The sequence below is a fragment of the Orycteropus afer genome, unplaced genomic scaffold (genome assembly GCF_000298275.1).
Source record: "Orycteropus afer afer isolate SDZICR_OR568_19922 unplaced genomic scaffold, OryAfe1.0 scaffold00056, whole genome shotgun sequence".
NCBI classification, from domain to species: Eukaryota; Metazoa; Chordata; class Mammalia; order Tubulidentata; family Orycteropodidae; genus Orycteropus; species Orycteropus afer.
In genome coordinates, this window is record NW_006921643.1 from 7,698,839 (window position 1) to 7,726,403 (window position 27,565).

Sequence of the window (27,565 nt, forward strand, 5' to 3'; positions counted from 1 at the left end):
TGTAATAAGCCTTGACTTGATTTGGAGCCTTGCAGAGCGGCCAGCTTCATCGCCCTGCAGTTGGCTTTCTAGGTTAAGGTAAAACTCCGATGTACTAATACTTCCAAGGAGCTGTGGCCGAAAACTCTGGAAGGGAGCCAAAGGAAAGTGAAGTTCCTGGCACTAGCGCGAGTCCCGCTCACAGAGCCGGCGCTAACGCATTCTTCGTGCAATTATTGGCTGGGACTGTGTGTGCCGCTGTCGTCCAATGAAGAGGTTGGAGATCTGGCCCCGGCCCGTCCCCTTTCGGAGCCCCGGGATGAGGCAGAGACTGAACAGCCGGCGAGCAAATCAAGGGCATCCAGAAAGCCATGTCCGACTCGGCGCCCCGCGCCCAAGCGCTAACCCGCTGAAAGTTTCTCCGCAAAATAGCCGGGGACAATCTGTACCCAGCTGAGAGGAACTACTTTTGAGTGAGATGGTCCCAGAGGCCTGGAGGAACGGACTGGTAAGCACCGGGAGAGTGGTGGGAGTTTTACTTCTGCTTGGTGTCTTGCACAAGGCGTCTGCGGTCATTCGCTATGAAATCTTGGAGGAGAGAGAGAAGGGTTTCACAGTGGGCAACGTGGTCGCGGACCTGGGCTTGGATCTCGGCAGCTTGTCAGCCCGCAGGCTCCGAGTGGTGTCCCGAGCTAGCAGAAAATTCTTTGAGGTGAACTGGGAGACCGGAGAGATGTTTGTGAATGACCGCCTGGATCGAGAGGAGCTGTGTGGGACACTGCCCTCCTGCACTGTAACTCTGGAGTTGATAGTGGAGAGACCACTGGAGTTGTTCAGAGCGGAAGTGGTGATCCAGGACATCAACGACAACAATCCCTCTTTCCCTACCCGGGAAATGAAATTGGAGATTAGCGAGGCCGTGGCGCCGGGGACGCGCTTTCCACTCGAGAGCGCGCACGATCCCGACGTGGGAAGCAACTCTTTACAAACCTACGAGCTGAGCCGAAACGAGTACTTTGCGCTGCGTGTGGAGACACGCGAGGACAACACAAAATACGCAGAGCTGGTGCTGGAGCGAGCCCTGGACTGGGAGCGAGAACCAAGTATTCAGTTGTTGCTGACGGCTTTGGACGGAGGGACCCCGCCTCGCTCCTCCAGCCTTCCCATTCGCATCACTGTGCTGGACGCAAATGACAATGCTCCCGCCTTCAACCAGTCCTTGTACCGGGCGCGAGTTCCGGAGGATGCACCCCCTGGCACTCGCGTGGTGCAGGTCCGTGCAACGGATCTGGATGAAGGCCCCAATGGTGAGGTTATTTACTCTTTCGGCAGCCACAACCGTGCCGGCGTGCAGCAACTATTCGCCTTAGACGTTGTAACCGGCATGCTGACAGTCAAGGGCCAACTGGACTTTGAAGACACGAAACTCCACGAGATTTACATCCAGGCCAAAGACAAAGGCCCCAATCCCGAAGGAGCACATTGCAAAGTGTTGGTAGAGGTTGTGGACGTGAATGACAATGCCCCAGAGATCACAGTCACCTCTGTGTACAGTCCAGTCCCCGAGGATGCCCCTCTAGGGACTGTTATCGCTTTGCTCAGTGTTACCGATCTGGATGCTGGGGAGAACGGGCTGGTGACTTGCGAGGTTCCACCAGGTCTCCCCTTTAGCCTTACTTCTTCACTTCAGAATTACTTCACTTTGAAAACCAGCGCAGCCATGGATCGGGAGACCATGCCAGAATACAACCTTAGTATCATTGCTCGAGATGCGGGAGCCCCTTCCCTCTCAGCCCTTACGACAGTGCGGGTCCAAGTGTCAGACATCAACGACAACCCTCCACAATCTTCCCAATCTTCCTACGACGTTTACGTTGAGGAAAATAACCTCCCCGGAGTTCCCATACTAAACCTAAGTGTCTGGGACCCCGACGCCCCACAGAATGCTCGCCTTTCCTTCTTTCTCCTGGAGCAAGGAGCTGAAACCGGACTAGTGGGCCGCTATTTCACGATAAATCGTGACAGTGGCGTCGTGTCATCCTTGGTGCCCCTGGACTATGAGGATCGACGGGAGTTCGAATTAATAGCTCATATCAGTGATGGCGGCGCCCCAATCCTGACCACCAACATCAGCGTGAACATATTTGTCACTGATTGCAATGACAATGCCCCTCAAGTTCTCTACCCCCGGCCAGGCAGGAGTTCAATGGAGATACTGCCTCGAGGTACCTCTGCGGGCCACGTGGTCACACGGGTGGTAGGCTGGGATGCAGACGCAGGGCACAATGCCTGGCTTTCCTACAGCCTCCTGGGAGCCTCCAACAAGAGTCTTTTTGCTGTGGGGCTTCACACAGGTCAAGTAACCACTGCCCGCCCAGTCCAGGACACAGATTCGCCCAGGCAAACTCTCACTGTCTTGATCACAGACAATGGGGAACCCTCCCTGTCCACCACTGCAACCCTAACTGTGTCAATAACTGAGGAATCTCCAGAGGCTCGGGCTGAATTCCCCTCTGGCTCTGACTCCCGGGAGCAGAATAAAAATCTCACCTTTTATCTACTTCTCTCTCTAATCTTGGTCTCCGTGGGGTTTGCAGTCACAGTCATAGGAGTGATCATATTCAAAGTTTACAAGTGGAAGCAGTCCAGGGACCTATACCGAGGCCCTGTGAGCTCCCTGTACCGAACACCAGGGCCCTCCTTGCATGCAGATGCTGTGCGGGGAGGCCTGATGCCGCCACACCTCTACCATCAGGTGTACCTCACCACGGACTCACGCCGTAGTGACCCCCTGCTGAAGAAACCCAGTGCCTCCAGCCCTGTGGCCAGTCACCAGAACACGCTGCGGAGCTGCGATCCTGTGTTCTATAGGCAGGTTTTGGGAGCAGAGAGCGCCCCTCCCGGACAGGTAAGGGTTAGCAAATCAGCCCTTAAGGACATTAATTCTCATTGATGCTTGCACCATGTTCAGGAAAGTTTAGGACCCCTTTATAAATGATGATGTTTTCCTGATGATGTAGCCACATTTTCACCTGATCCTCCCTAGATCAAATTTCTCCTTTGTGAGGAGGATAGCCCTGCTAGAGTGTGGGGTTTGGTCTCATTTCAGCGTGGAGTTAATTGGCTTCTCTGTGGATCCAATTCCCACCCTCAGCACTCACCATCAAACCTAACCAATGTTGCTAAGGGACTGTGATGATAAAACCCAAGATCTCAGTGCTCAGAGATTAACCAGATGTCATTTGCATTAGGAATAAACTACTGGATGTCTCTAGCCAATGGCACCTGCTAGGAATATGCAAACTACCTCATTCATCCATCTTTCAAATGCCTGTACATCTGCATTAAAGAATAATAGTTTGCTTATAATTTTTCCTTTGCCTACACAGATCCTGTACTTCATTTTCAGATAATTTTCTATGAAAGAAATAAAATTCTAGGCATCTTTTACATTTTATTTCAAGAACAATACTAGAAATGATGTGTACTTTACTTACAAAATATTTTTATATGGTAACAGTAATGTTTATGCATTGTAGAAAAATTTAGAAAATACAGAAAAGTATAAAGAAAAAATTAAAATTACTTGTAATCTCTAAACCCAAAGATAGCCACTGTTAATTACAAAATAATTTATTTTGAAAATAAACCCAGACAGTCGAAAAGAACAAAGTATACAGTTAAAGTCCTTTTGTACCCCAGTGTCATTCTCTATCCTCCCAGCATTATTTCTCTAGGTATATATATAATGTGAGCAGCAGGTAAATTCATATCCTTAGAAAAGTAAAGCTTTCATTTATTCAGGATGTTGTGCAGGTTATTGCAAGTCCTCTGCCCAGCAGATAAACTTAAGCACGCTTCTAATTGTGAAAGAACCACTGTTACATTGTTACTGATGGGAAACGCTGTTTCTATCAACTCTGGGATTGTGTAGGTAAGCAAATGAGGCTCTACCACTTCTCAACTATAAGTCGTTGGCCAAGTTACTTAATCTTTCTAAGCCTGTTTCTCATAAGCAAAAAGGGAATATGTGTTCAGTAAATATTAGCTATTACTATTATTATTTGTATTAGTTCTTCATCCTCCCAAAATCTTAAACACACCTTGAAAATTAGCAAATCTGGGGACAGCTGAAGATGACCAAGTACAAAAGCCAGAGAAAAGAAGTTGGTGCTCTTCTGGTCAGCCTGGAAAATAACTGTCATTTTCCATAATGTTCTCAAACTTGGTTGCATGTTAGGATCACCTAAGGATCTTTAAAAAATTCTGGTGTGTAGGCCACACCCCAGGAGCTCTGGTGGTGTAGTGGTTAAGGCATTTGGCCTTAACTCCTTGGAAGAATGATGAGGTGGTCTGATGAGGTGGTCTGCTTCCATAACGGGATTGCTATGAGTCGGAATAGACTCAGTGGCGGTGAGTTTGGTTTGGAGTTTGAGGCTCCATGCCAGACCAATTAAAAGCACAATCTCTAGAGGTGGGACATAGACATCAGTGACTTTTGAAGATCCCCAGGTGATTCCAATGTGCAGACAGGTGTGAAAATGACTGCCCTAGAAACTGCTAATCTATTGATTATCATATTTATGAGCAAGTATTATTCTGGCATTCATAGAATGAAGAGCCAGTTTTATTGAACCACACTCAGCTTACAGAGTATTGTAATGTCATTTGCCAACCATAAAGTGTTACATAGAATAGCTCTAGAAGAGCATTGTAGGGAATATATAAGATGGCATTTCAATCACCCAAAGAAAAAAATCTTCCTAAATATACAGCACCTGGGCAACTGGGTAATGTAGTTACTTTTGGGGATGACAAAAATGTTCCATAATTAGATTTTGGTGATGGTTGCACAATTCTAATTCTATATTAGTGAATATACTAAAAAAACCCACTGAATTGTACACTTTAAATGGATTGATTATATGGTAGTGGGAGTTCTGGTAGCATAGTGCCTAAGGCACTTGTCTGCTAACCAGAAAGCTGGTGGTTCAAACCCACCAGCCACTCCTCAGAAAGAAGGTTGGGCAATCTACTTCCGTAGTGATACCACCTCAGAAACCCAAGGAAGGGTTGCTATGAGTCAGGTCCAACTCGACGGCACATAACAACAACAATATGGTATGTGAATTATATCTCAATAACAATGCAACACACTGCCATTGAGTTGGATCTGACTCATAGTGAATCCTCCTTGGGTTTCCAAAGCAGTAGGTGCTTTGGAAGATATATAGGATTAAGACTTATGGTATTAAGACTTTATTTAACTCTGATTTGAGTAAAATAGCCGGTATACCTGTTCGCTTTGGTGTGAACTTGCAAATATAAGGGATTGAGGCCCATAAGGGGCTAGTCTTTGGATATTAAAAGCATCAGTAGAGGGTCAGTTTATGATTATGGGAATGACAGACTGGTAGAAACATAATTAAAGATGTTCTAGAAAACAGCTTTACTTATAGCCAAGCTGGAAGTAGGGAGCAATAAGGCACATACTAGTTGTGTGGTTTTAGACAAGTCATTTAACCTCTCCAAACTCCAGTTCCTTATCTGTAAGATAAAGGTAATACCTACTTCATAAAGTTTCGGGGAGCGTGAAACACAATGCAACATGTTTGTTGAACTAATGAATGATAATATCAATAGTTTACCATTTCTGCACCAGACATGGTGCTAGATGCTAGATGCACAGTCTCTGCCATCATGATACAGAGTATACCATGGGAGACAGACATGCAAAAAAGAAATGCTAATAGAGGTCTGCATATACAAGAAGCAATGGAAACAAAGGAAGAAACACCTGAGTCAAACTGAGGAATCAGGGAAGATTTCACAGAGGTGATGATGCTTGAGCTCTGTACTAAAGGCTGAGCAGCAGTTTGTCAAATGGTAAAGGAGGAAAGGGAAAGAGAGCAGAAAAGAGGGCATTGCGAGAAATTCCATGCAGAAGAAGTGTGGTATTTTATTGTTGCTGAACCTTAAAGTGGGCGTGTCTTTGTGGGAGAGGAGGTGAAGCAAGTAGGCAGGAGTTAGATCCTGAATGATCTTTAGGCTATGCTAAAGAGTTTTTATTTTATTCTGTTAGATGATAGTCACTGCAGAATTTTGAACATATGATGTCACCAGTTGTGTGCGTGTGTTAGAGAGATTACTCTCTCAGCCATAAGTGAAATAGATTGGGCATATTGGGACTCGAGGCAAAGAGAGCAGTTAGAAGGCTATTGCAGTATTTGAGGAAAAGATTGATAAATACTTGAGCCAGCACAGTGGTGGTGTGGTTGGAGGGAGATGAGTACAGTAAAATCATCAGGACTTGTTGTTTAACATAATACAGGGAGTGAGGGAAAGAAATGAGTCAAGGATGACCCCAGGATTTTGACTAAGGCAGCTAGATGGATGATGGTGCCATACACTGAGACAATAGATCCTGGCATAAAAACCTAGTCAGGCAGGCTGATTTATACCTCCATCATTTCCACAGATGTAGGTTTAGGGGTTTTTTGTAAAAGAACACAGAAAGCCAGATCCGTCCCTTTGAGACCAGCATGTTTGTTGGTGGCCTCACTGTAGCCAAAAGGATATTCCTGAGGATCAAGGCTTTGGAAAAAAACAGATTTTGCTGCTGGTTTTGACAGCCAGTGGTAACCTAGGTAAGGATTTGGATGAGTTCAGAAATCTCCTATCTAGCTCAGGCTGGATTTTTATCTCTGTGTAGTGTGTGTGCACGTGCGTGCACACACGCATGTGTGCTCTGGTGTGTTTGCCACTTAGATTACAGCTGTAAGTACCTACAGTGTGAAATGAACTATGTTTCTGGGCTTGTGCAAGGCCAGACTCCTGGGAGGGTCTGATAGGGAGTGGGGGTGGGGTGAGATTAGATGCCAGTTCCTAGAGGCCCCCTGGGGCTAAGTGAAAAGCTTACTCTTTTAAAAAGGTCTCTGGTGGTAATTAACAACATATCAAGCGTGCAGTGGTGTCAAATAAAGGGGATTTGTAGGCACAGTGCTGTTGGTAGCTGATCCCAATCAGTCAAGGAAGCTGTTAAATCTGTGAACATTAGCATTCTGCCAGGTAATGAGATACCGTCTTTAGTGCCTTCCAGACCCACTGATTCTTTACTGATTTGGAACATCTCCCTCTCCTGGCTTCCTCTATCCTGTTTCATCTCTTTCCATACTGTCGTTGAAATCAATGAATGGCATTTTAATGCATCATTACCAAGTCTCCGAATAAGAGAGGTTTTGTTTCCGCTGCGCCTCCTGTTAAAATAAAAACTAAAAACAAAACGTGTACTGCATAAATTGAATTGGCTACATTAATGTGTAAACCTTTTCTCCAAAGAGATGGATACGCTTCTGAATATGCTGCAGAGAGGCAGTTTTGAGTATATGGCAGTGCTTCTAATTAGCTGTTGCTCTAATACAGTCAGACTGAGACAGAAGCTACTCATTTAGAATATTGGTTGATGACAACACTGGCTTGAATAAAGTGACCAGTCTTAAATGGCTACTCGCTCTCTGGGTTGCTGGTTGCTAGGGCTCAGCTGTCATGTTTTCCCAACCAAAAAGGGGCGGGCAAGTTGGTCTGTTAGGGGAAAAAAAAAACCAACCACATATATGTTGTCTGCTTCTCCACAGAGGTAATAAGCCGTGGAAAGAAATGCTGTTGAGCTTGGGGAAGGAGAAAAGACAAGGTTTTCTTTTCTTTTCTTTTCTTTTTTTTTTTTTTTTTTTCTTTTCTTTTTTTTTTTTTTTCTTCTTCCAATGCTGCGACGCATTAACCCTGCTGCTATTGGGACGTTTTCTGCTCAGCCTATTGGCTGAGCCTAGGAACCGCTGTCTGCCAATCGGATGGTGAAAGGCAGACAAATCTACCCCGCCACCAGCAAAAAACGGCGCGTAACCCTTGCAGCGCCGGCCAAGCCGCGCCAGAGCTGGCGCGGGGAAAAGGGAGATCGGTGTCTCCAGCTGCTGTGGCCATTTGGGGCGGGTCGGCTTCTTCGGCTTGCCAGCACTAGGTAGACAGCTGGCGGGAGGCAGCAATGCTCCGCAAGGTGAGAAACTGGGTTGAAATCTGGCGGGGAGCTGCCCTTTTGTTCCTCTTTTGCCACCTGGGTTATGTTTGTGGACAGATCCGCTACCCAGTCCCAGAGGAGTCACAGGAAGGGACTTTTGTAGGGAATGTCGCCCAAGATTTCCTGCTGGATACAGAGAGTCTGTCAGCTCGTAGGCTGCAAGTCGCTGGAGAGGTGAACCAAAGACACTTCCGTGTGGATTTGGACAGCGGAGCTCTGCTCATCAAGAATCCAATCGATCGAGAGGCACTGTGTGGGCTTAGTGCCAGCTGCATCGTGCCTCTGGAGTTTGTAACCGAAGGGCCTTTGGAGATGTACCGAGCGGAGGTAGAAATCGTAGATGTGAATGATCACGCCCCCCGATTTCCTCGGCAGCAGCTGGACTTGGAAATTGGGGAAGCAGCTCCTCCAGGACAGCGTTTCCCCTTGGAAAAGGCTCAGGATGCAGATGTGGGGAGCAACTCCATCAGCAGCTATAGACTGAGCTCCAATGAACACTTCGCATTGGATGTCAAGAAGCGCAGCGACGGCAGCCTGGTCCCAGAGCTGCTCCTGGAGAAGCCTTTGGATCGGGAGAAACAGTCGGACTACCGCCTGGTGCTGACTGCTGTGGATGGAGGGAACCCCCCGAGGTCGGGCACAGCAGAGCTCCGGGTGTCGGTGCTGGACGTGAACGACAACGCCCCGGCCTTCCAGCAATCTAGCTACAGGATTAGCGTGTTGGAGAGCGCTCCTGCCGGCATGGTGCTCATCCAGCTCAACGCCTCTGACCCAGACTTGGGTCCCAGTGGTAACGTCACCTTTTCTTTCAGTGGTCACACCCCTGATCGTGTGAGAAACCTCTTTAGCTTGCACCCCACTACTGGAAAGCTTACCCTTCAGGGGCCCCTAGATTTTGAGAGTGAGAATTACTACGAATTTGATGTGCGGGCTCGTGATGGGGGTTCTCCAGCGATGGAGCAACATTGTAGCCTTCGGGTGGATCTCTTGGATGTAAATGACAACGCCCCCCACATCACAGTGACCTCAGAGCTTGGTACTCTCCCAGAGAACGCAGAACCTGGCACTGTGGTGGCACTCATCAGTGTGCAAGACCCTGACTCAGGGTCAAATGGAGATGTGAGCCTCCGTATTCCTGACCACTTGCCATTTGCCCTCAAGTCCGCCTTCAGAAACCAGTTCTCTCTCGTGACTGCTGGAACCTTAGACCGCGAGGCCAAAGCCAGCTATGACATCCTGGTCACTGCTTCTGATGCTGGGAACCCTCCTCTGAGTACCCACAGGACAATTTTCCTCAATATTTCAGATGTGAATGATAACCCACCCTCTTTCTTCCAGAGGTCACATGAGGTGTTTGTTCCTGAGAACAATCGCCCAGGGGACTTGCTTTGCTCCCTTGCAGCTTCTGACCCAGACTCTGGCTTGAACGCACTTATCTCCTACTCTCTCCTAGAGCCCAGAAACCGAGATGTGTCAGCTTCTTCCTTCATCTCTCTGAACCCCCAGACAGGAGCCGTTCATGCTACTCGATCCTTTGACTATGAGCAAACACAGACACTGCAGTTTGAGGTACAGGCCCGGGACCGGGGCAACCCACCCCTTAGCAGCACTGTGACAGTTCGCCTATTTGTGCTGGACCTCAATGACAACGCTCCAGCCGTACTCCGCCCTCGGGCCCGGCCTGGTTCCTTATGTCCCCAAGCACTGCCTCCATCAGTTGGTGCTGGCCACCTAGTCACAAAGGTGACTGCTGTGGACTTGGATTCAGGTTACAATGCTTGGGTTTCCTATCAGCTCCTGGAAGCCCCAGATCCCAGCCTGTTTGCAGTCTCTCGCTATGCTGGGGAGGTGCGGACAGCTGTTCCCATCCCAGCTGATCTCCCACCACAGAAGCTGGTCATTGTGGTGAAGGATAGTGGTAACCCACCACTCTCTACCTCTGTTACTCTCTTAGTGTCCTTGGAGGAAGACACTCATCCGGTTGTCCCTGATCTTCGAGAGTCTTCAGCTCCAAGGGAAGGAGAATCCCGTCTGACCCTCTACTTGGCTGTGTCCCTTGTGGCAATTTGCTTTGTCTCCTTTGGCTCCTTTGTGGCACTACTCTCTAAGTGTCTTCGTGGGGCTGCATGCGGAGTGACCTGCTTTCCTGCTGGCACCTGTGCCTGTCTCACCCGATCTCGAAGGAGGGAGGGGCTTCCTCCTTCCAATGGGATCCTCCGAATCCAGCTAGGGTCAGATGATCCTATCAAGTTTGTTGATGTGGGCGGCCACTCTCATGGCTGTACACCCTTGGCTTCTGCACCCACTCGGAGCGATAGCTTCATGATGGTGAAGTCGCCCAGTGCACCTATGGCAGGGGAGCCTGTTCGCCCAAGCTGCCCGCCCTCTGATCTTCTCTATGGGCTAGAGGTGAGACCTTTGCAGGCTCGGCCAGTGCCTGAGGGTTGTTCTGATGCAGATGCATGGCTGGGCCATGTCCCAGAGAGTATTGGCCTCTCTGTAAGAGCCCATAGTGATGTGACTATTTTTGTGAGTGGTAACTATGTGGTGGATGCTGTGCTTTAGAAGTGTTTCATGAATTAACCAGGGAGTTGGCACAGATTAGCACTCGGGGTGGGTTATGGCCATATCTAAGAGTAGGAAGTGAAAGTAATTGGTGACTAAGAGTCTGGCTATTGTGGAAGCATGCTGCTGGCACATGGGCATATAGAACGCTATCATGCATAAGGCTATGCTGCACCAAGCAAACACCTAAACCAAGATGGCTGCTTTCTTTGCTTTTCATATGAATTAGGGGGGCAGGTTCTGGAGCACCTTGACTTCAGGTTGCCATTTTCCAGTGGATTGAGGAGAACTAAGATTTTTCACCCCTATAATATCTAGTGCTCCCTGACCCACTGTGAAGGGAACTCTTTGTCTGAAACACAACAGAGAGCACCAAAAAAAAAAAAAAGAGTAGAGAGGCATTGATCAAGGTAGTAGCAGAGATCTTTTGGGCTAGGTCTTTATGACTCCCAATCAAGTCCCTCCTGCAATTTGAATTAGACTCAGTAGATTTGGGATGGGTGGGAATTGCCTCTTTGGAAACAAAACAGTAAGTGAAATCACTTAATGTTAGAAAACTTATTAAGGCTGAGAAATTCATAGAGACAGCCACTGTAGGGGTTTTTAAGTAGAATTATCCTGAATTGGTGAAACCATAAAACCTCTGGCCACCCTCTTGGGTCACCTGGATCAGCCCCAGAAATGTTCCCCGTACATGCAAGTTGTGATGCTCATTCCACAGCACATGTCCAAGGATCTCAGAAAAACTGAGTCCTATAGCTATCAGCTAACATTGAGATTTTCTTCAAGGTATTGCTGGAGTCAGAGCAAGACTTTTCAGGGTCCTAACAAATCTTTTCTCTCACCCTAGCAGTGTTGGGTAGGATGGGGGAGGGAGGGAGAACACACTAGTTTTGCCTCTCCCAGAAGGACACATTTTGTTGTTGGTTCAAGCAAAGTAGTGGAAGTTTCTGAAGTCGTCCAGGAAGTTGCTGGGGCAGAACACTGAGGAGTTTTGTACCACTTTGTCTTCCCTGTTGAGCACCATCTGAGCTGTCATACTTGGCTGCCAAGGGGGCTGAATCAACCTGCAGCACGAAATGAGTGGGGAGGTAGGAGGCTTCTGTGACACAGACTTGCAATGCCTGTTCCTAAGCTTTCCAGGACTGAGACTTCATAATTGGTGGAGAGCAGACAGACTTTTTGGCCAATCAGACTCTGAGCCGAGGTGGGGGATCTGCTCTTCCTGCCCGCCTCTCCTCCCCCAGCTCCCCAGCTCAAATTCAATTCCCCTCCCTAACCACCCACCCCCGCCATTTGGTGACTAAGAAGAACTGCTACAGGCAGGAAACCTCGGAGCAGTTTTTAAGAGGCTGGAAGGAGACATAAGAGATTTCAGCTGCTGCATTACAAGCCCTGGGTCTACCTTGGAGACAGGACAGCCCAGAGTCACTGTCCAGGAAGGGACTTCTGGGTCATGGGGCCCAAGACACCCCCACAGCTCCCTGGGAAATGGCAAGTGCTGTGCATGTTATCCTTGTGCTGCTGGGGCTGGGTGTCTGGGCAGCTTCGTTATTCAGTGGTGGAGGAGTCTGAGCCGGGGACGCTGGTTGGGAATGTTGCTCAGGATCTAGGCTTAAAGGTGACAGATCTGTCGAGCCGCCGACTGCGGTTGGGCTCTGAGGAGAACGGGCGCTATTTTTCCCTGAGCTTGGTGAGTGGTGCTCTGGCAGTGAATCAGAAGATTGATCGTGAGAGCCTGTGTGGAGCTAGTACTAGCTGCCTGCTGCCAGTACAGGTGGTGACTGAACACCCCCTGGAACTAATCCGTGTAGAGGTACAGATCCTGGATCTCAATGACAACTCTCCTAGCTTTGCCACCCCAAAACGAGAGATGCGCATCTCTGAATCAGCTGCACCTGGGGCTCGATTCCCACTGGATAGCGCCCAGGATCCAGATGTGGGCACCAATACTGTAAGCTTCTACACTCTAAGCCCCAATGGCCACTTCTCTTTGAATGTGAAGAACCTAAAAGATGGGAAGCTGTTCCCAGAACTGGTGCTAGAGCAGCAGCTGGACCGTGAAACCCAGGCAAGACATCAGCTGGTGCTCACTGCTATGGATGGGGGCACCCCAGCCCGCTCAGGAACCACCCGTATTTCTGTCATCGTGCTGGATGTCAATGACAATGCTCCAACCTTCCAGTCCTCAGTCCTGCGTGTTGGACTCCCAGAGAATGCACCCATAGGTACACTGCTGCTTAGCCTCAATGCCACCGATCCAGATGAGGGCACCAATGGCCAACTAGACTATTCTTTTGGGGATCACACATCGGAGGCAGTGCGAAATCTCTTTGGCCTAGACCCCAGCAGTGGAGCAATCCATGTATTGGGTCCCATAGACTTTGAGGATTCAAGTTTCTATGAAATTCATGCAAGAGCTCGTGATCAGGGGCAGCCAGCCATGGAGGGCCACTGTGTGATTCAAGTGGATGTCGGGGATGCCAATGACAATGCCCCAGAGGTGCTACTGGCCTCTTTGGTCAACCCAGTCCTGGAGAACACATCAGTGGGCACAGTAGTGGGGTTGTTTAATGTGCGGGACCGAGACTCAGGTAGAAATGGTGAAGTGAGCCTTGATATCTCTCTGGACCTGCCATTTCAGATTAAACCTTCTGAAAACCACTACTCACTGTTAACCAGCCAGCCCTTGGACCGAGAGACCACATCACACTATATCATCGAGCTGCGGGCCAGTGATGCTGGCTCACCTCCCCTGCACACATATCTTACCATCAGACTCAACATCTCAGACATTAATGACAATGCACCCCACTTCACCCAGCAGCTCTACACTGCTTACATCCCAGAAAACCGGCCCCCAGGCTCTCTTCTATGCACTGTGGCCGCCTTGGACCCAGACACTGGGGATAATGCCCGCCTCACCTACTCCATTATAGGGAGTCAGATTCAGGGAGCTCCTGCCTCCTCCTTTGTATATGTCAACCCTGAGGATGGGCGGGTCTTTGCCCAGCGTACCTTTGACTATGAACTGCTGCAGATGCTGGAGATCGTGGTGGGGGTTCGAGACTCTGGCTCTCCCCCACTGCATGCCAATACATCTCTGCATGTGTTTGTTCTGGACCAAAATGATAACGCTCCAGCTGTGCTGCACCCCCGGCCTGGTCGAGAACTCTCAGCCCCTCAGCGTCTCCCTCGTTCTGCCCCTCCTGGCTCCTTAGTCACCAAGGTGACAGCCGTGGATGCAGATGCAGGCCACAATGCATGGCTCTCCTATTCACTGTTGCCACAGTCCACAGCCCCAGGACTGTTCCTCATCTCTGCACACACTGGTGAGGTGCGCACAGCCCGGGCCTTACTGGAAGATGACTCTGATATCCAACGGGTCGTGGTCCTGGTGAGGGACAATGGTGACCCTTCACTCTCCTCTACAGCCACAGTGCTGCTGGCTCTGGAGGATGAGGACCCTGAGGAAATGCCCAAATCCAGCGACTTCCTCACACACCCACCTGAGCGTTCAGACCTTACTCTTTACCTCATTGTGGCCCTAGCGGCTGTCAGTCTGTTATCCTTAGTCACCTTCACTTTTCTGTCAGCTAAATGCCTTCGTGGGCACGCAGATGGGGACGGGGGTGGAGGGCAGTGCTGCAGGCGCCAAGAGTCTCCCTGCCGGGACTTCTATAAGCAGTCCAGCCCCAACCTGCAGGTGAGCTCGGATGGCACGCTCAAGTACATGGAGGTGACGCTGAGGCCCACAGACTCGCAGAGCCATTGCTACAGGACGTGCTTTTCGCCAGCCTCGGACGGCAGTGACTTCACCTTTCTAAGGCCCCTCAGCGTCCAGCAGCCCTCAGCTCTGGCGCTCGAGCCTGAGGTCTTCCGGTCCCGCTCTAATACTCTGCTGGAGCGGAGCCAGGTGAGGGGCTCAGCGCCACCCTGGGCGACCCCTGGGGGCGGCGTTGGAGAAGCAGCCCGCCCACATAAGTGGCTTTGAACTGGCATCCCTCCTCTCCAGCTGGCCTGGCCCTGGTTGCGCTCCACCCGACTCAGGGGCCACTCGGACTATTTGCACGGAACCAGAGGAGTGGCCAAAGGGGGCACGTGGCTCTGAAAGCCCAGAGCTGGTGGTGATTGTGGGGGAAGGAGGGAGGAGGCCCCGCCCCCACACTCAAAAGGCCAGGCTGCGGGGGCCGCGAACTACACAGGTCGCTCCCCAGCCAGAGCTTGAGGTGACTTTCTGGCCATGTCCGTGGGTGCCGGCGTCGAGGGTGGGAGGCAGTCATGGATTCGCCCTGGCGGACAGCCTCCTAGGCGCCAGGGTGCTCCTCTGGTCTGTTCTTTTGCTGCTACATTTCTCCCCACTCCCACAGTGAACTGTGACTTCACTGTCATCCTCAACTCTCCTCCCACTAGCGCTCTCGCATCTGTAGACAGGACATAGGTGTGCATGCAAAGGCTCACGCGTGTCCTCCCTGAAGGCCACACCTACAGGCCACACCCAGCGCACCGGCTCTCACACTTCAGTTTCACGCCTCTCATACATACAAAGTCACACACACACACACACACACACACACACCCCTCGCACTTGGCTTGCACGTACACAGGCTTTCACTGCTTGCTAGTCGTTCACTGCCTAGTTCACACGGGCTGCCCCTGCCCCGTCCTGCTGTCGGCCTCAGGGACTCATCACCGTGATGATCCCGGGTTACGGCTGTTCAAACCCCAGCGAGGACTCGAGATTCCCATCCCGTCACCTCAGCTCCCGGCCGGACCTGGTCACCTCAGGCCGGGCCTGCGCAGAGCTGAGGGGCCTAGGGCGCCGGAAAGACTGTGGGCGCTCTAGGCGCGGGACGGGCGGGACTCTGTGACCCGCGGGCCCTCAGACTTGGCTGGGCCTGGCGCTCCTGGCGGGAGGGCGGCTGGTCCCTAGCGTAGAAGCCTTGAGCAAGCTAAGCTGGCCTGTGGTCCGCGGAGCACCGGGGGCCGACATGGGGCGAGTGGGCAGGCGTCTATAGGGCTGGAGGCACTGGGACCCCAGTGTCGCCAACGGCTCCCTTTTTCCCCCCCGCAAGAAATGGCAGCCTGGGACACCCAGGCTCTGGAAACTCAGAATTAGGCTTTTGGCTCCGTCGTGACCACAGTGTACTCAACGATCTAAGGTCAGGGTTTTGAGGGTGACCAAAGTATCTGGGACTCCAGCAAGTCTATGCTCCTCTGGTGATGGAGAGCCAAAGCCTCTGCTAGATACCAGGATGCCCTCATATGTGGAGAAACCATAATCATAAAAAGCACACATTTGCACAACCCTGGAAGCTTTTATTCATATGTATATGCCCTACCCTGATCCTATTGAATCAGAATTATATTTTGAAAAGGCACTCCCAGGGATTCACATAGCTGGTTGAGAGAGCCTCACTACACACCTCCTTTGAGAACTGTAACATCTCATTGCTCTTTCCAACAATGTTTTTGAATAGGTGTTAGTATCCCTATAGTATCACTGAGTTTTACAGAGATCAAATGACTTGCTCAAGTTTTACAGAGTAAGGGATTGAGAAAGGGTCTAACCCAGGTCTGTTTAACTTCAGAACGTGTGCACTCAATCTCTTGGCAATTGGAACTGATAAAACTGGAGGACAGGAGGGACAGATTTGCATCTGTTCCGATGGGGCAAAAGTGTGTTCTTTCTCTTTTAGGCCATAACCTTTGGTTTATGTGGAGAAAGGCTTTCTGGGGCTTCTCTTCTTAGAGCAGCCTTTACTGAATAAATCTGGACCCACCGTCCTTATGGAGGTTGTAACTTTTGTCCAGTTCCTCTCCTCCAATCTCTCACGATTTCTGCATCTCGGTGTAGATTCTGCTGTGTCTAAGAATACAGTGCCCCTTGAGTGGTAGCAGTGATTCCTGCTGCACTTGGGTTGCTGGATTTCTGGGTTCTGCTCCCATTGCTGTCACCCATTGCTGTGAGCCTTCGGGTGAGTCATTGGGCAGCCCTGGGTCTTCCTTTTCCCCAGTGTAATCAGAGAGGCTCACACTTCCCTCTCTGCTTCTGGAAGTGAATATGAGAATTAATTACCAGCACATCCCAGAACCAGTGAGGTGATGACTCTAGGAGTGCTCTGTGAAAGTGTGTGATGAGAGAACTTACCCTCTGGAAAGACAGAGGGACTTGGGAGTGAAGTGGTTGGCTGCAGAGCCCCACACCTTGGGCCAGGTAGGACAGATCAGCCCCTTGGAAGCCCTGGAGACTGAGTTGGTTCTGCTTAGAGACTGTGGGAGCTTGACCCCTGCTGGGCTCCATCCCAACAGTTTCTCTGTCCCAGACAGAGCAGTCTTGTTCTCTTCTCCTTAGTCAAAGGCCATTGTCTGGCATGGAGCTCTGTGGGTGAGAGGTGTCCTGGGGCTTGGATGCCCTACAAAGACCCAGTCTGGCATAACTCCTAAATTAATAATGTGTTTAGCTGTGGGAGGGAGCTCTGGTGGCACAGTGGTTAAAGCATTCAGCTGCTAACCAAAAGGTAGGCAGTTCGAGCCCACCAGCCGCTCTGTGGGATAATGATGAGGCAGTCTGGTTCCATAAAGATTTACAGCCTTGGAAACCCCATGGAGCATTTCTGCTCTGTCCCACAGGGTCGCTATGAGTTGGAATCCACTTGATGGCAGTGGGTTTAGCTGTGGGAAGGGATCCTTGAGGATCAAGCGCTTGGGTGGGGGGAGTGTCCCTTTGAATGTATTACTGTACAACCTGGCACCAAAAGGGTTACCCGGAGCAGCAGCCATCTTGCTGCAGAGGATGCTTTGTTTCCAGCTGAGGAGCTGAATAAATTCATTCTAGGGCTGGCAAAGAAATTCTCATCTAAAAGCCTCCTCTGTCCCTTTTAGGAACCTTCTCTGCAACCCTCCCCCTGGACCCACAGGAGCCGCTTTTCAGCCCTTGAATCTCTGCGCTCAGATATTCTGATTCTGGGGGCAGGGAGGAAGGACCTTAAATTGGAGCATCATCCCCCTACCTCAGCCTTCTGAGACCTGGGGTGTATTTTGCCTTTAGAGATGCGGCTATCCGTCCCCTATCCCATTTTCTCCCTCATCCTCTACCTTCTCTGTGCCCACTCCCTCCTTCCCTCACGGGCCATCTCCAGGGGCTCGGGGGACATTCTGACTCTTCTTGGTACTCAGCCCCCCTTTCCCTCTGTTTTCTCCACAGCAAGCCCCGCCCAACACGGACTGGCGTTTCTCTCAGGCCCAGAGACCTGGCACCAGCGGGTAGGTGACTGATTCTCCAGCCCACCCTCTTCTCTGCGGCATTTTCTCAGCGATGACGTGGGAGGAGATGGGGGAAGGGCTCAGTATTTGCTACAAATGGCTCCTCTCAGTTCGAGATTTCAGGGAGGCTTTGGTTTATTTAAGGCTGGTACACAGACGCCAGAAGGTAGAGGCACCTGGACTATTTTGGAGAGTCTGTTCACACAGACACCCCCTCTCCCCCATGCATACCTTTTCATATCTCCTGGGGCCTCTGTGGGATTAAAGGACTATCTTAAACTGGCCTCTGAGGGGTAAACAGGCTTTTTTATGCTCATTAGCTACCCATGCTCCACTCCTCTGGGCTGGGCTGGGCTCCATTGTGACTTGGGGTTTGGGCAGAGAAACTTGGGACAGGAGGAGGAGTAGGAGGAGGCTTTCAGCACCCGGCCTCCTCCAGAACCTGAAAGTGAGAGCGGAGGCCCAGGGGAGAGAGGGAGGTCAGGCAGCTGTGGGGAACTCAGAGACAGAAAAGCTGATGGTTGGGCTGGGGAGGGAGAGCTGCCCTTGGGAGGCAAGGGCCAGGTCTCCCTCGTCCTGCTGCTCCGCCAGGCTGCCCTTTGACCTCTGTTGTCCTGCCTCCCTATCTGCAGGCCTTTTGTCTCTTCCACAGTCTTTTCTCTGTGTCCTTCTTCGGTCTCTATCTCCTCCCCTGCATCTCTCTCTCTCTCTCTCTCTCTCTCTCTCTCTTTCTCTCACTCTCTCTCTCTCACTCTATCTCAGCTTCTGTCTTTATTAGTACATCTTGCTCCCTACCATTTGTGTCTGCTTGTGTTGATCTGTGCTGTTTGTTCACTGTGCCTGGATGACTCAATAAATACGGAATGAATGAATAAATGTGACTCTTCCTTAGTCTCAGCCTCTGTTCCTCCTTTTCGCTATCTCTCCATCTCAGTCTTTGATTTCTTCTGTCTCTCCTTCTTTCATCTTTTCCCAGTGTCCTGTGTTCTTTCATCTCTAGTCTCTTCATTTCTTCATCTCACTATTTCTGATTTTCAGCCCTTCTGTTTCTTTATCTTTGCTTCTATTTTCTCAGTATATCTCTCTGTCTTTTTCTGCCTCAGAATCTCTCTGTCTCTTTCTCTCTTCCTGTCTTACTCTATGTTCCTGTCTCAGCCTCTTTGTGCTTGTGGGACAACCAGCACACACATGCATCCCCCTGCTCTCTCCCTCCTCCTACCCCTCATACACGGGGACCTTTGATAGCAGCCATACACCCTCCCACCCAGGCAGCTCCAGCTGCTCATTTCAATCTGGTATGAATTCCTGCTGAGACAGGAATCCCCTGCGGGTGAGGGGAGGGAAACTTCAGCCAGAAAGACCATCAGTTGGTTTGAGGGGAGTGGGATGGGCTCCTAGCCAGGCCTCCCTGTTAGACATCAGGAGCCTGGAGGACTCCCAGGAGCACAGGGAGAGAGAGAGGGCAGAGGCTTGGGCCACCTTCCCCTGTGTCCTCCCTGGCTGGTCAGGCACTTGCTGCTCACATTTCCCCAGATGCTACAGACACCGAGCTTCTTCTGTACCCCCTCCCCTCCGACAACAAAGCCCTCAATGCCTCAAGAATGCAGGAATCCGTGGTACACGGTGGAGACTTCAGCTCCTGGGCATGCACAGTCCTGTCACTGGTGTCAGGATCTCAACATGCTTCCTACCAAACCCCTTGTTGTTGTTGTTGTTATTTGCCGTCGAGTCGGCCCCGACTCATAGTCGACCCCTCCTTGGGTTTCCGAGGCAGTATCACTACGGAAGTAGGATTACCCAACCTTCCTTCCGAGGAGTAGCTGGTGGGTTTGAACCTCCAGCCTTCTGGTTAGCAGTCAAGTGCCTTAGGCACTATGCTACCAGAGCTCCCTAGAAGACAGCAAACAAGAGAGCTTGACTTCCCTTGCCCTTGCCCCTGCCTTGACCCTAGCTTTTCCGTCTCCTCCTGCTTGCCTTCCTAGGCTTCCACAGGTTATCCATTAAATCATCCATATACTCATTCATGCATTCAACAAGTATATATTGAGCATCTGTTATGAGCCAGGTCCTGTACTAGACACTGGGCTATAAGAATAAACAAGCAGACTCAATCCCGAAATTCTTGGGCTTCCAGGCCAACAGGGAAAGCAGATAATTAACAACTAGTCCAACTTTTAAAATATGTAATTATAAATCATAGTTAAGTTCTGGGAAAAGAAGCAGGTAATATGAGTTTAATTCACAAAAGTAGAGGGGCAGTGGAGAAGGCTTGTTGGGGAGGTGATTTTTAATTGCGACCTGACAGATAGTAAGTATTGGACAGTTTGTCTTCCCTTTACTCATTCCTAGCCTAGGCCACACACTGGCCCTGGAGCAGAATTCACTGATAAATCTGGAAGCCCACCAATTGCCTTTGGTGTACCCTCTATCTTAAGTGCCTTATCCCTGCCTCAAGTACCTTTTCATCAAATGAGAGGGTTGGTGGCCTAGGATGCTGGTAGTTCTTGAAGATAGAGAAAAAGGCTCAGGAGCTGTTACTCAGTTAACTTGAGAGGAATGTGACAGACATTTTTGATTCAGCTCCAAAGTTCCCAACATGAACTAAATATCAGGGTCCCAGTCCAGTAACTGCCCTCCCTTATCCATTCAACAGACAGTTAAGCACCAATTGTAGGTTAGGCAGTATTCTAGGTGTGGGGAATACATAACAGACATGGCCTCTGCCCTCAAAGAGTTTACAGTGTGTTGAGGGAGACATACGATAAGCAAATAATCACAAAAATAAATGTAAGATTGCCACTATTTATAAGTGCTACGAAGAGTAGTATCCACTGGTGAGCATATAATAGAGATTTGAACTAGTCAGGGAGCCAGCAGAATATCCAGGAGGAAATGAAATTGTGGTGAGATCTGAAGAAAGAGTAGGAATTAATAAGGTGAGGGAAAGTGGGAAGAGCATTCCAGGCAGAGGAAGAGCATATGCAAAGATTCTGTGGTGAGTCCTCTTGGGATCAACAGAATGATAGGGAATTTTTTCTTTTTGCCATTCTGACGAGTAGGAGCTCTGCTGATGTAGTGCCTAAGGCACTTGACTGCTAATCAGAAGGCTGGCAGTTCGAACCCACCAGCCACTCCCCAGAAGGAAGGTTGGGCAATCTACTTCCATAGTGATATCACCTCGGAAACCCAAGGAGGGGTCACTATGAGTTGGGTACGACTCGACGGCACATGATAACAACTCTGATGAGTAAATTGGAGTAAGGGACTAAAGAGAGGAGAATTCTCTTATTCAGTTTATCCCTGCCTCCAGCCCTCCCTTGCCTCTTTGCCTTCTTCTTCCCCACCATTTTGTCCAGTGCTCTTGAGACCAGTCTGGTTGGGCACACCAGGTTTAGAGAAGGGCTAGTGTTGAGTTTTTTAGTAAACCTGGTTCAATTCAAGCCAGCACTGGGTTACATTGCCTGGACAACAGAGACAAATTCTGAAGCATCAAAAAGTCTCTGCCTACCAGGTTTTCTCCCCTCTGCCTCAATAATCCTTCTCAGGTCATCCTTTTGGCTTCTGGTCCCAGCAGTTGTTGTCCCAAGCTCTGAGCCCAGCAAGCAGTTCTCCCTTCTCAGGCTGTGTCCCAGGCCTCGCCTGCCACTGTTCTCAGCTTCTGCACCGAGGAGGAGGTCTCTGTTTGGCTTCCCCAGGCCTCCATCTTGCTCTCCTTTAAAGGCTCCATGACCCTTCCCCAAATCCAGGTCCACTTCCTTTCCCCCTCCTGTTAGACACCATCTCTGCTCTTACTCAGTACAGGCAGAGTCATTCAATGAATAAACAAATAGCAACTTAATCTTTTTCTGCTTATATAACAATAAATCCTCATTATAGTAATGTGAGAAACAGGAAATTTTTTAAAAGAAAAGTCACTCATAATTTCCATCCCAGGGAGAAACACTGCTAACATTTTTTTTCAATGATGGAAAATTTCAAATATATACAAAAATAGAGAAAATGGTACGATGAACCTCTATGATCCCGTTATCCAACTTCAACCAATGCTCTATCTAGTTCCATTTATATTCTCACCTTCATCTCTCCTTGGATTATTTTGAAACAAATCCCAGGCATCATATAATTTCATCTGGATCTTCATTTTTTATCTTTAAATGATAATTCTATATTCTAGACACATAAGCACTGATAATAATCAATAGTCATTCCATGATACCATCAAACATCCGATCTGTTCTCAGTTCTCCAATTCATTTTCTTTCTGTCTCTCTCTCTCTCTTTCTCTCACACACACACTTTTATTAATTTATTTGCATGTGTATTTAAATTAAGGTCCATATTTTTGTATTTTTGGCTGATATCTCTTTAAACTCTTTTAATGTAAAAGTTTCCCTCTATCTTTCATTTCTTTGCAATTTATTCATTGAATCATTAACATTTAAAAATTATTATGATTTGGGTGAAAGTTTACAGAGCAAATTCATCCTCCATACAGCAGTTCACATACACTCTGTTTCATGACATTGACTGCAATTTCCCACAATGCAACAGCTCTCTTCCCACTTCCTCCCCATAGTGACCTCTTCCTTGTGTCCTTCCTTCCCATGTACCCCTGCCCCCGCCAGCTGTCTCCCTGTACATACACAGCCCGTCTATTCTCCCATGATTGATCTCTCCAAGGAGTGTATCTACTTAATATAAATGTTCAGCTCATATGCCTGTCTTTTGTTTGGCTGGAAGCCACAGGAGTGGGTTCAATTCCAGACCTGAAGGGCAGCTAGGGGCCATAGTTTCAAGGGTTCCACTGAACCAGTAACATTTTCATGTGTATCTTTCTAAAGTTGTTTCTTTGTGTAGTCAGACAACATACATAGGCATCTTTATCTTATTCACCTAAATAAGTTGTTCAGAAACTTACTTTTCACACTTAGAATATAAAAAACTTATATTTCTAGTCAATTAGTGTATTTCTTACCATTTTTTAAAAAACAGTAATTGAGGTCATAATGTACATTGATATTGTAGCCTGCTATTTTTCTTTTTGTAATATATATTATGAGAATTTCCCTAAGTAAAAATTTTTTCAAAAATGATTTAATTGTTGCATGTTGTTGTTGTTATGTGCCGTCGAGTCAGACCCGACTCATAGTGACCCCTCCTTGGGTTTCCAAGGCAGTATCACTACGGAAGTAGATTGCCCCATCTTCCTTCCGAGGAGAGGCTGGTGGGTTTGAACTGCCAGCCTTCTGGTTAGCAGGCAAGTGCCTTTGGCACTATGCTACCAGAGCTCCCGAATTGTTGCATAATAGCCCTCATATGGACATGTAAGGAGCTTTGGTGGTGGAGAGCTTGAAGCATTTGACTGCTAACCAGAAAGGTGGTGGTTCAAACCCACCAGCCACTCTACAGAGGGAAGATGGGGCAATCTGCTTCCATAAAGATTTACTGCCTCGGAAACCCAGTGGGGGTCACTATGAGGTGGAATCGACTCAATGGCAGTGGGTTTGGTTTTGGTTTGGATATGTTTTTATAAATTTAAATGTGGATAGACTTTCACTACATTAAAACAATGAATACACCTGTATTTACATGTTAACACAACTATATTCAGACTCAAGTTGGGGATGACTTTCTCAGATTTTTCACTTTTTTAAGACTTTTATTGTAGTCCAGCCTATGGGACTGTCTTTTACATGCACGTACAGACACTGGTCAACAGAATATACCTTTTAGGGCAAGAACTGTGTCTATTATCTCTTAAATCCCAAGGCCTGTCACAGGGACTGGCACACAGTGAGTGCTTAGAAAATGGGCAATTAAAATGTAGTCCATTTCCTTCACTTTTTGCTGTCCTCCAAATCCTGGAAGAGTCCCTTTATTTGCTGCTGAGGCTCTAGGACCTTCTTGCTGAAGCCCAGTATGGTGTCACGGGTAATAGCATGGGCTTTGAAGTCAAATTAGGCCTACTTTCAAGGTGCAGCTCTGCCAGTTTACCAGCTGTGTGCTTTTGGGAAGGTCCCTCAATCTCTCTGAGCCCCTGCTGGAGCTCTTGCCTGGTTTCAAAGGGCTGGCAGCCTCCCCACCTGCTTGGCTTCTAGCCTTCAACCATTTCCCAAGAATCCAGTCCAACCTATCATTTTTCCAGGCCCATCCTACGATTCCTTCGATGCCACTACCTACCCCCACAGCTATATTTCCCTAACCTGTGGTATCTGACCCCTGTTGTCTATCCCACAGTTCCAAAGCTCTCCTCCCTGCTTGCTGCCCCTCCTGCTCTCCTCTCCCCATTTCATCCTCATTAGGCCCCCTCACCAAGGAGCTCTGGTGGCATAGTGCCTAAGGCATTTGACTGCTAACCAGAAGGTTGGCGGTTCAAACCTACCAGCCACTCTGCGGAAGGAAGACTGGCCAGTCTACTTCTGTAAAGATTTATCGCCTCAGAAACAGAATCGACTCAATGGCAGTGAGTTTTTAAGAATATGAGGCCCCTTTACCTAGGCCTGAGTCCATTTACGTAGGCCCTGCCCCCTCAGGCCCAGAGCAAGCTCAGGCAGGCTGAAAGTATTTTCAGGGAGATAGAGGTGGCTGAGGCCCATCACTGGGCTTCTATCTTCCCAGAGTCTTTTCTTCACATAGGAGCAATGGTGTCTTTAAATATTTAAATCCAATCACCAGCCCTCCTTTTTAAAATAATTTATTTTACTTATTTTGTTATTGAGAATATACACAGCAGAACATATACCCATTCAATAATTTCTACATTTACAATTCAATGAGATAACCCTCTTTTTAAACACCTCAGTGGCTTCCCAGAGCCTTTAGGATGAGACCAAAATCTTTAGTGTCCACTGTTCTGTCCCGACCCCTGACACCACCTTCCCTGTTCCAGCCACACTGGCTTTAGCTTTTCCTTTGAACTCACAAGTCTCCCTCCAGCCTCAGAGGTTTGAGACATGTTAGTTCCTCTGCCTGGAAAGCTGTCTCCCACAACTCTTAACAGCTGCTCCTGGGTCACTTAATTTTACCTCAACTTTTTATTTTCAAATGTTTCAAATCTATCAAAATATTGAAAGAATACCCAGCCACCTTATTTACTTAGAGTCACCAGTTGAATCTAATCTCTTCCTCTCTCTCTCTCTACACACACACACACACACACACACTCATTTCTCTGAACCATTTGAAAGTAAGTTGCAGGCATCATAACATTTTAAATATTTCAGTATATATCTCCAAAGAACAATGACGTTTTCCTCCAGAGCCACAAAAGAATGATCACATTTGGGGAATTTAACATTGATACAGTAATATATAGTTCATGTGCAGATTTTCACAAATGTTCCCCAAATGTCCTTTTACCTGTTTGTTTAAATTCAAGATCCAATCAAGGAGCATGAATTGCATTTGGTTGTCATGTCTCCTTCATCTCCTATAATCTAGATCTGCTTTTTAGATTTTTCCTGACAAACATTTTTAAAGAGTCCAGGTCAGTTATCTTTTTAAATGTCCTGCAATCTGTACTTGCTAGGTATTTTCTCCAGGTTAGATTCAGGATACAGTCTTGATAAGAATCCTACAAATGTGATACTGTGTACTGCCGATACTTCATGTCAGGAGCCCCCAGATCTTTCCATTATAAAGATATTCTTAGAATCTCTGGTTAATGTGTTATCTTTGAGTGATACTTGGAGACTGTGCAGCAGCTTTGCACCTCATTTTTAGTATGCACTGATGATCTTTGCCTAAATCAGTTTTTACAAATTAGTGGTTTTCTATCACTTTTTCTACTTTTTTTTCTCTACAAATCACCTGGGTAATTTCTTTAGATTTAAATTTCCTCTCTTTTCTTCAGGGAAGCCTAGACTCATTGCCCTCCTAGTTCTGACTGGGTCAGACTCCCCTTATATCCTCTGGGTAGCCCTCTGCTCTTTGCCTTCATGGCATGTGTCACAATTGCAATGAAATAATATCAATCTCTCAACATAGACTGTGAATACCATGCAGATGAACGATTTCTGTCATGTTCACAGCTATAACCCCCAGTGCCTAGCAGTGTCTGGTATATAATAAATGCTCAATAAATATTTGTTGAGTAAATGGACACAGAATTCCAACTCTTTCCATTTTGGGGAAGGAGAGATGAGATTCCTGCCTTTCCCCTCCAACCCTAAGTTTTATTTGCTGTGGTTGTGTAGAGGGGGTACACAGCAGCAGTGTGCTCTGTTTTGAGCCTTAGACTGAGACTGGCTTCCTGTTGATGGGGTACCCAGATCACAGGAGCCATGAGCAGGGACAGACCTTGGAAAGTTGTGAGGGTTCTTGGTTGTGCTCATGGTGACAAAATATATATTCTTTCTCTGCCTCTCTCTGTCCCTGTCTCTGTCTCTTTCTTTCTCTCTCTCACACACATACACACATGCACATGCCTTCAAGGCAGGGGACTAGGCCTCTTGCTCTGCCCTGCAGCCCTCTCCCTAGTACAAATCCTTCTTCTTACCTCATAGTGACCTTATCTAACTCTCTCCACTGGCCTTTTTCTACTTTTCCAGAAAATAAATATTTCTTGAGGAATTTCTGTGTGCCAGACAGTGCTGGATTACCTAACAGACAGACTATATGCCAGGGGTGCTTCCCCTCCACCAAAAAAAAAAAAAAAAAACCGTAAAATAATTTGATCCTTTACACTTCCAAAAAGGCATTGAAATAGTCAGTATGGGAAAAATCCAAACTGGGTTGGAATTCCTTACAGTTATTTTACAATTTCATTTTTTTAAAAATTATGAATCACTTCACATTTTAGAGATAAAGAAAGGTCTTAATTCATTCCAGGTGTCAGGCTTTGGGCTAGGTGCTTCAGCAGGAAGCAGGCAGACAGTCTCTGCCTCACAGAGCCCCATCTGGTGGAGGAGCGGACAGGGACAATAGTAGTAACATTGAGGGCGGTGTTACCATGGGGCAGGTACTGGGGTGGGAGTGCTCAAAGGCAACCAATCCAACCTGGGGGTGGGGTTAGGGATCTCCTCTGATAAATATGTTCACATCACCAAGGCAAAGGTTGGCGGATTGGTATTCTAGGTAACAGTGTCTGGCTGGGATTTGTGGGAAAAGAGGTTTATGGGGTGCTTGAACAATTTCTGTCAGAAAGATCAGCACAAGGCCAGTCCTCATGAGGCGGAGGTTAAAGATGTCCCTAATGTCCAAACTACTGTGCCACTCCATCATTTCAGACATTAACTCCTCCTCCTCCTCCTAGTAATTTCCCCAGTCTTAGGGTTCTGTATTCCTCTGTAACGCCTCACAGAACTCACAGACACCCAAGGGTTTGTCTCACGTAGTAGGGGTGGAGGCTGGCAAGCTGGTGAGTCCTAGGTCCGTGAGTAGGTCTGGAGGATCCTCCCAGTTCTCGGGGTTTGATGAACCTCCAACAGCAGATCAGATGACGGCTGCTGTCCCAAATCCAGGGGTGAGATGAGGATGAGCCAAGACATAAAACCGGAGCAAGAGGAGGGCGAATCTTCCCAGGAGAGTCGCAGGTATACCCTCAGGGAAGCTGTTGTTGTTGTCATGTGCTGTCGAGTCGGACCTGACTCATACCCCTCCGTGGGTTTCCGAGGCAGTATCACTACGGAAGTAGATTGCCCAACCTTCCTTCTGAGGAGTGGCTGGTGGGTTTGAACTGCCAGC

At 48.4% G+C, this 27,565-nt stretch overlaps 3 protein-coding genes across 3 annotated transcripts in view; all 3 read left to right on the forward strand.

Moving 5' to 3' along the window:
- The first annotated feature begins 457 nt into the window (after positions 1 to 457).
- PCDHGC3 (protocadherin gamma subfamily C, 3) lies at positions 458 to 3,152 on the forward strand. Its single transcript, XM_007939102.2, is given in 2 exon segments — positions 458 to 2,908; positions 2,910 to 3,152. Coding segments are annotated over 2 exon segments (2,694 nt in total).
- Positions 3,153 to 8,017: 4,865 nt separating this feature from the next.
- PCDHGC4 (protocadherin gamma subfamily C, 4) lies at positions 8,018 to 10,615 on the forward strand. The gene has a single exon (XM_042780709.1). The coding sequence runs from the start codon at positions 8,018 to 8,020 to the stop codon at positions 10,613 to 10,615; it is 2,598 nt and encodes an 865-aa protein (XP_042636643.1).
- A 1,456-nt stretch (positions 10,616 to 12,071) lies between these two features.
- Positions 12,072 to 27,565, forward strand: part of PCDHGC5 (protocadherin gamma subfamily C, 5) — a 29,474-nt gene continuing 13,980 nt past the window's right edge. The window contains exons 1-2 of the mRNA XM_007939047.2: positions 12,072 to 14,531; positions 17,823 to 17,881. Coding sequence (XP_007937238.1) covers positions 12,072 to 14,531; positions 17,823 to 17,881 — 2,519 coding nt within the window. The remainder of the gene's footprint in view (positions 14,532 to 17,822; positions 17,882 to 27,565) is intronic.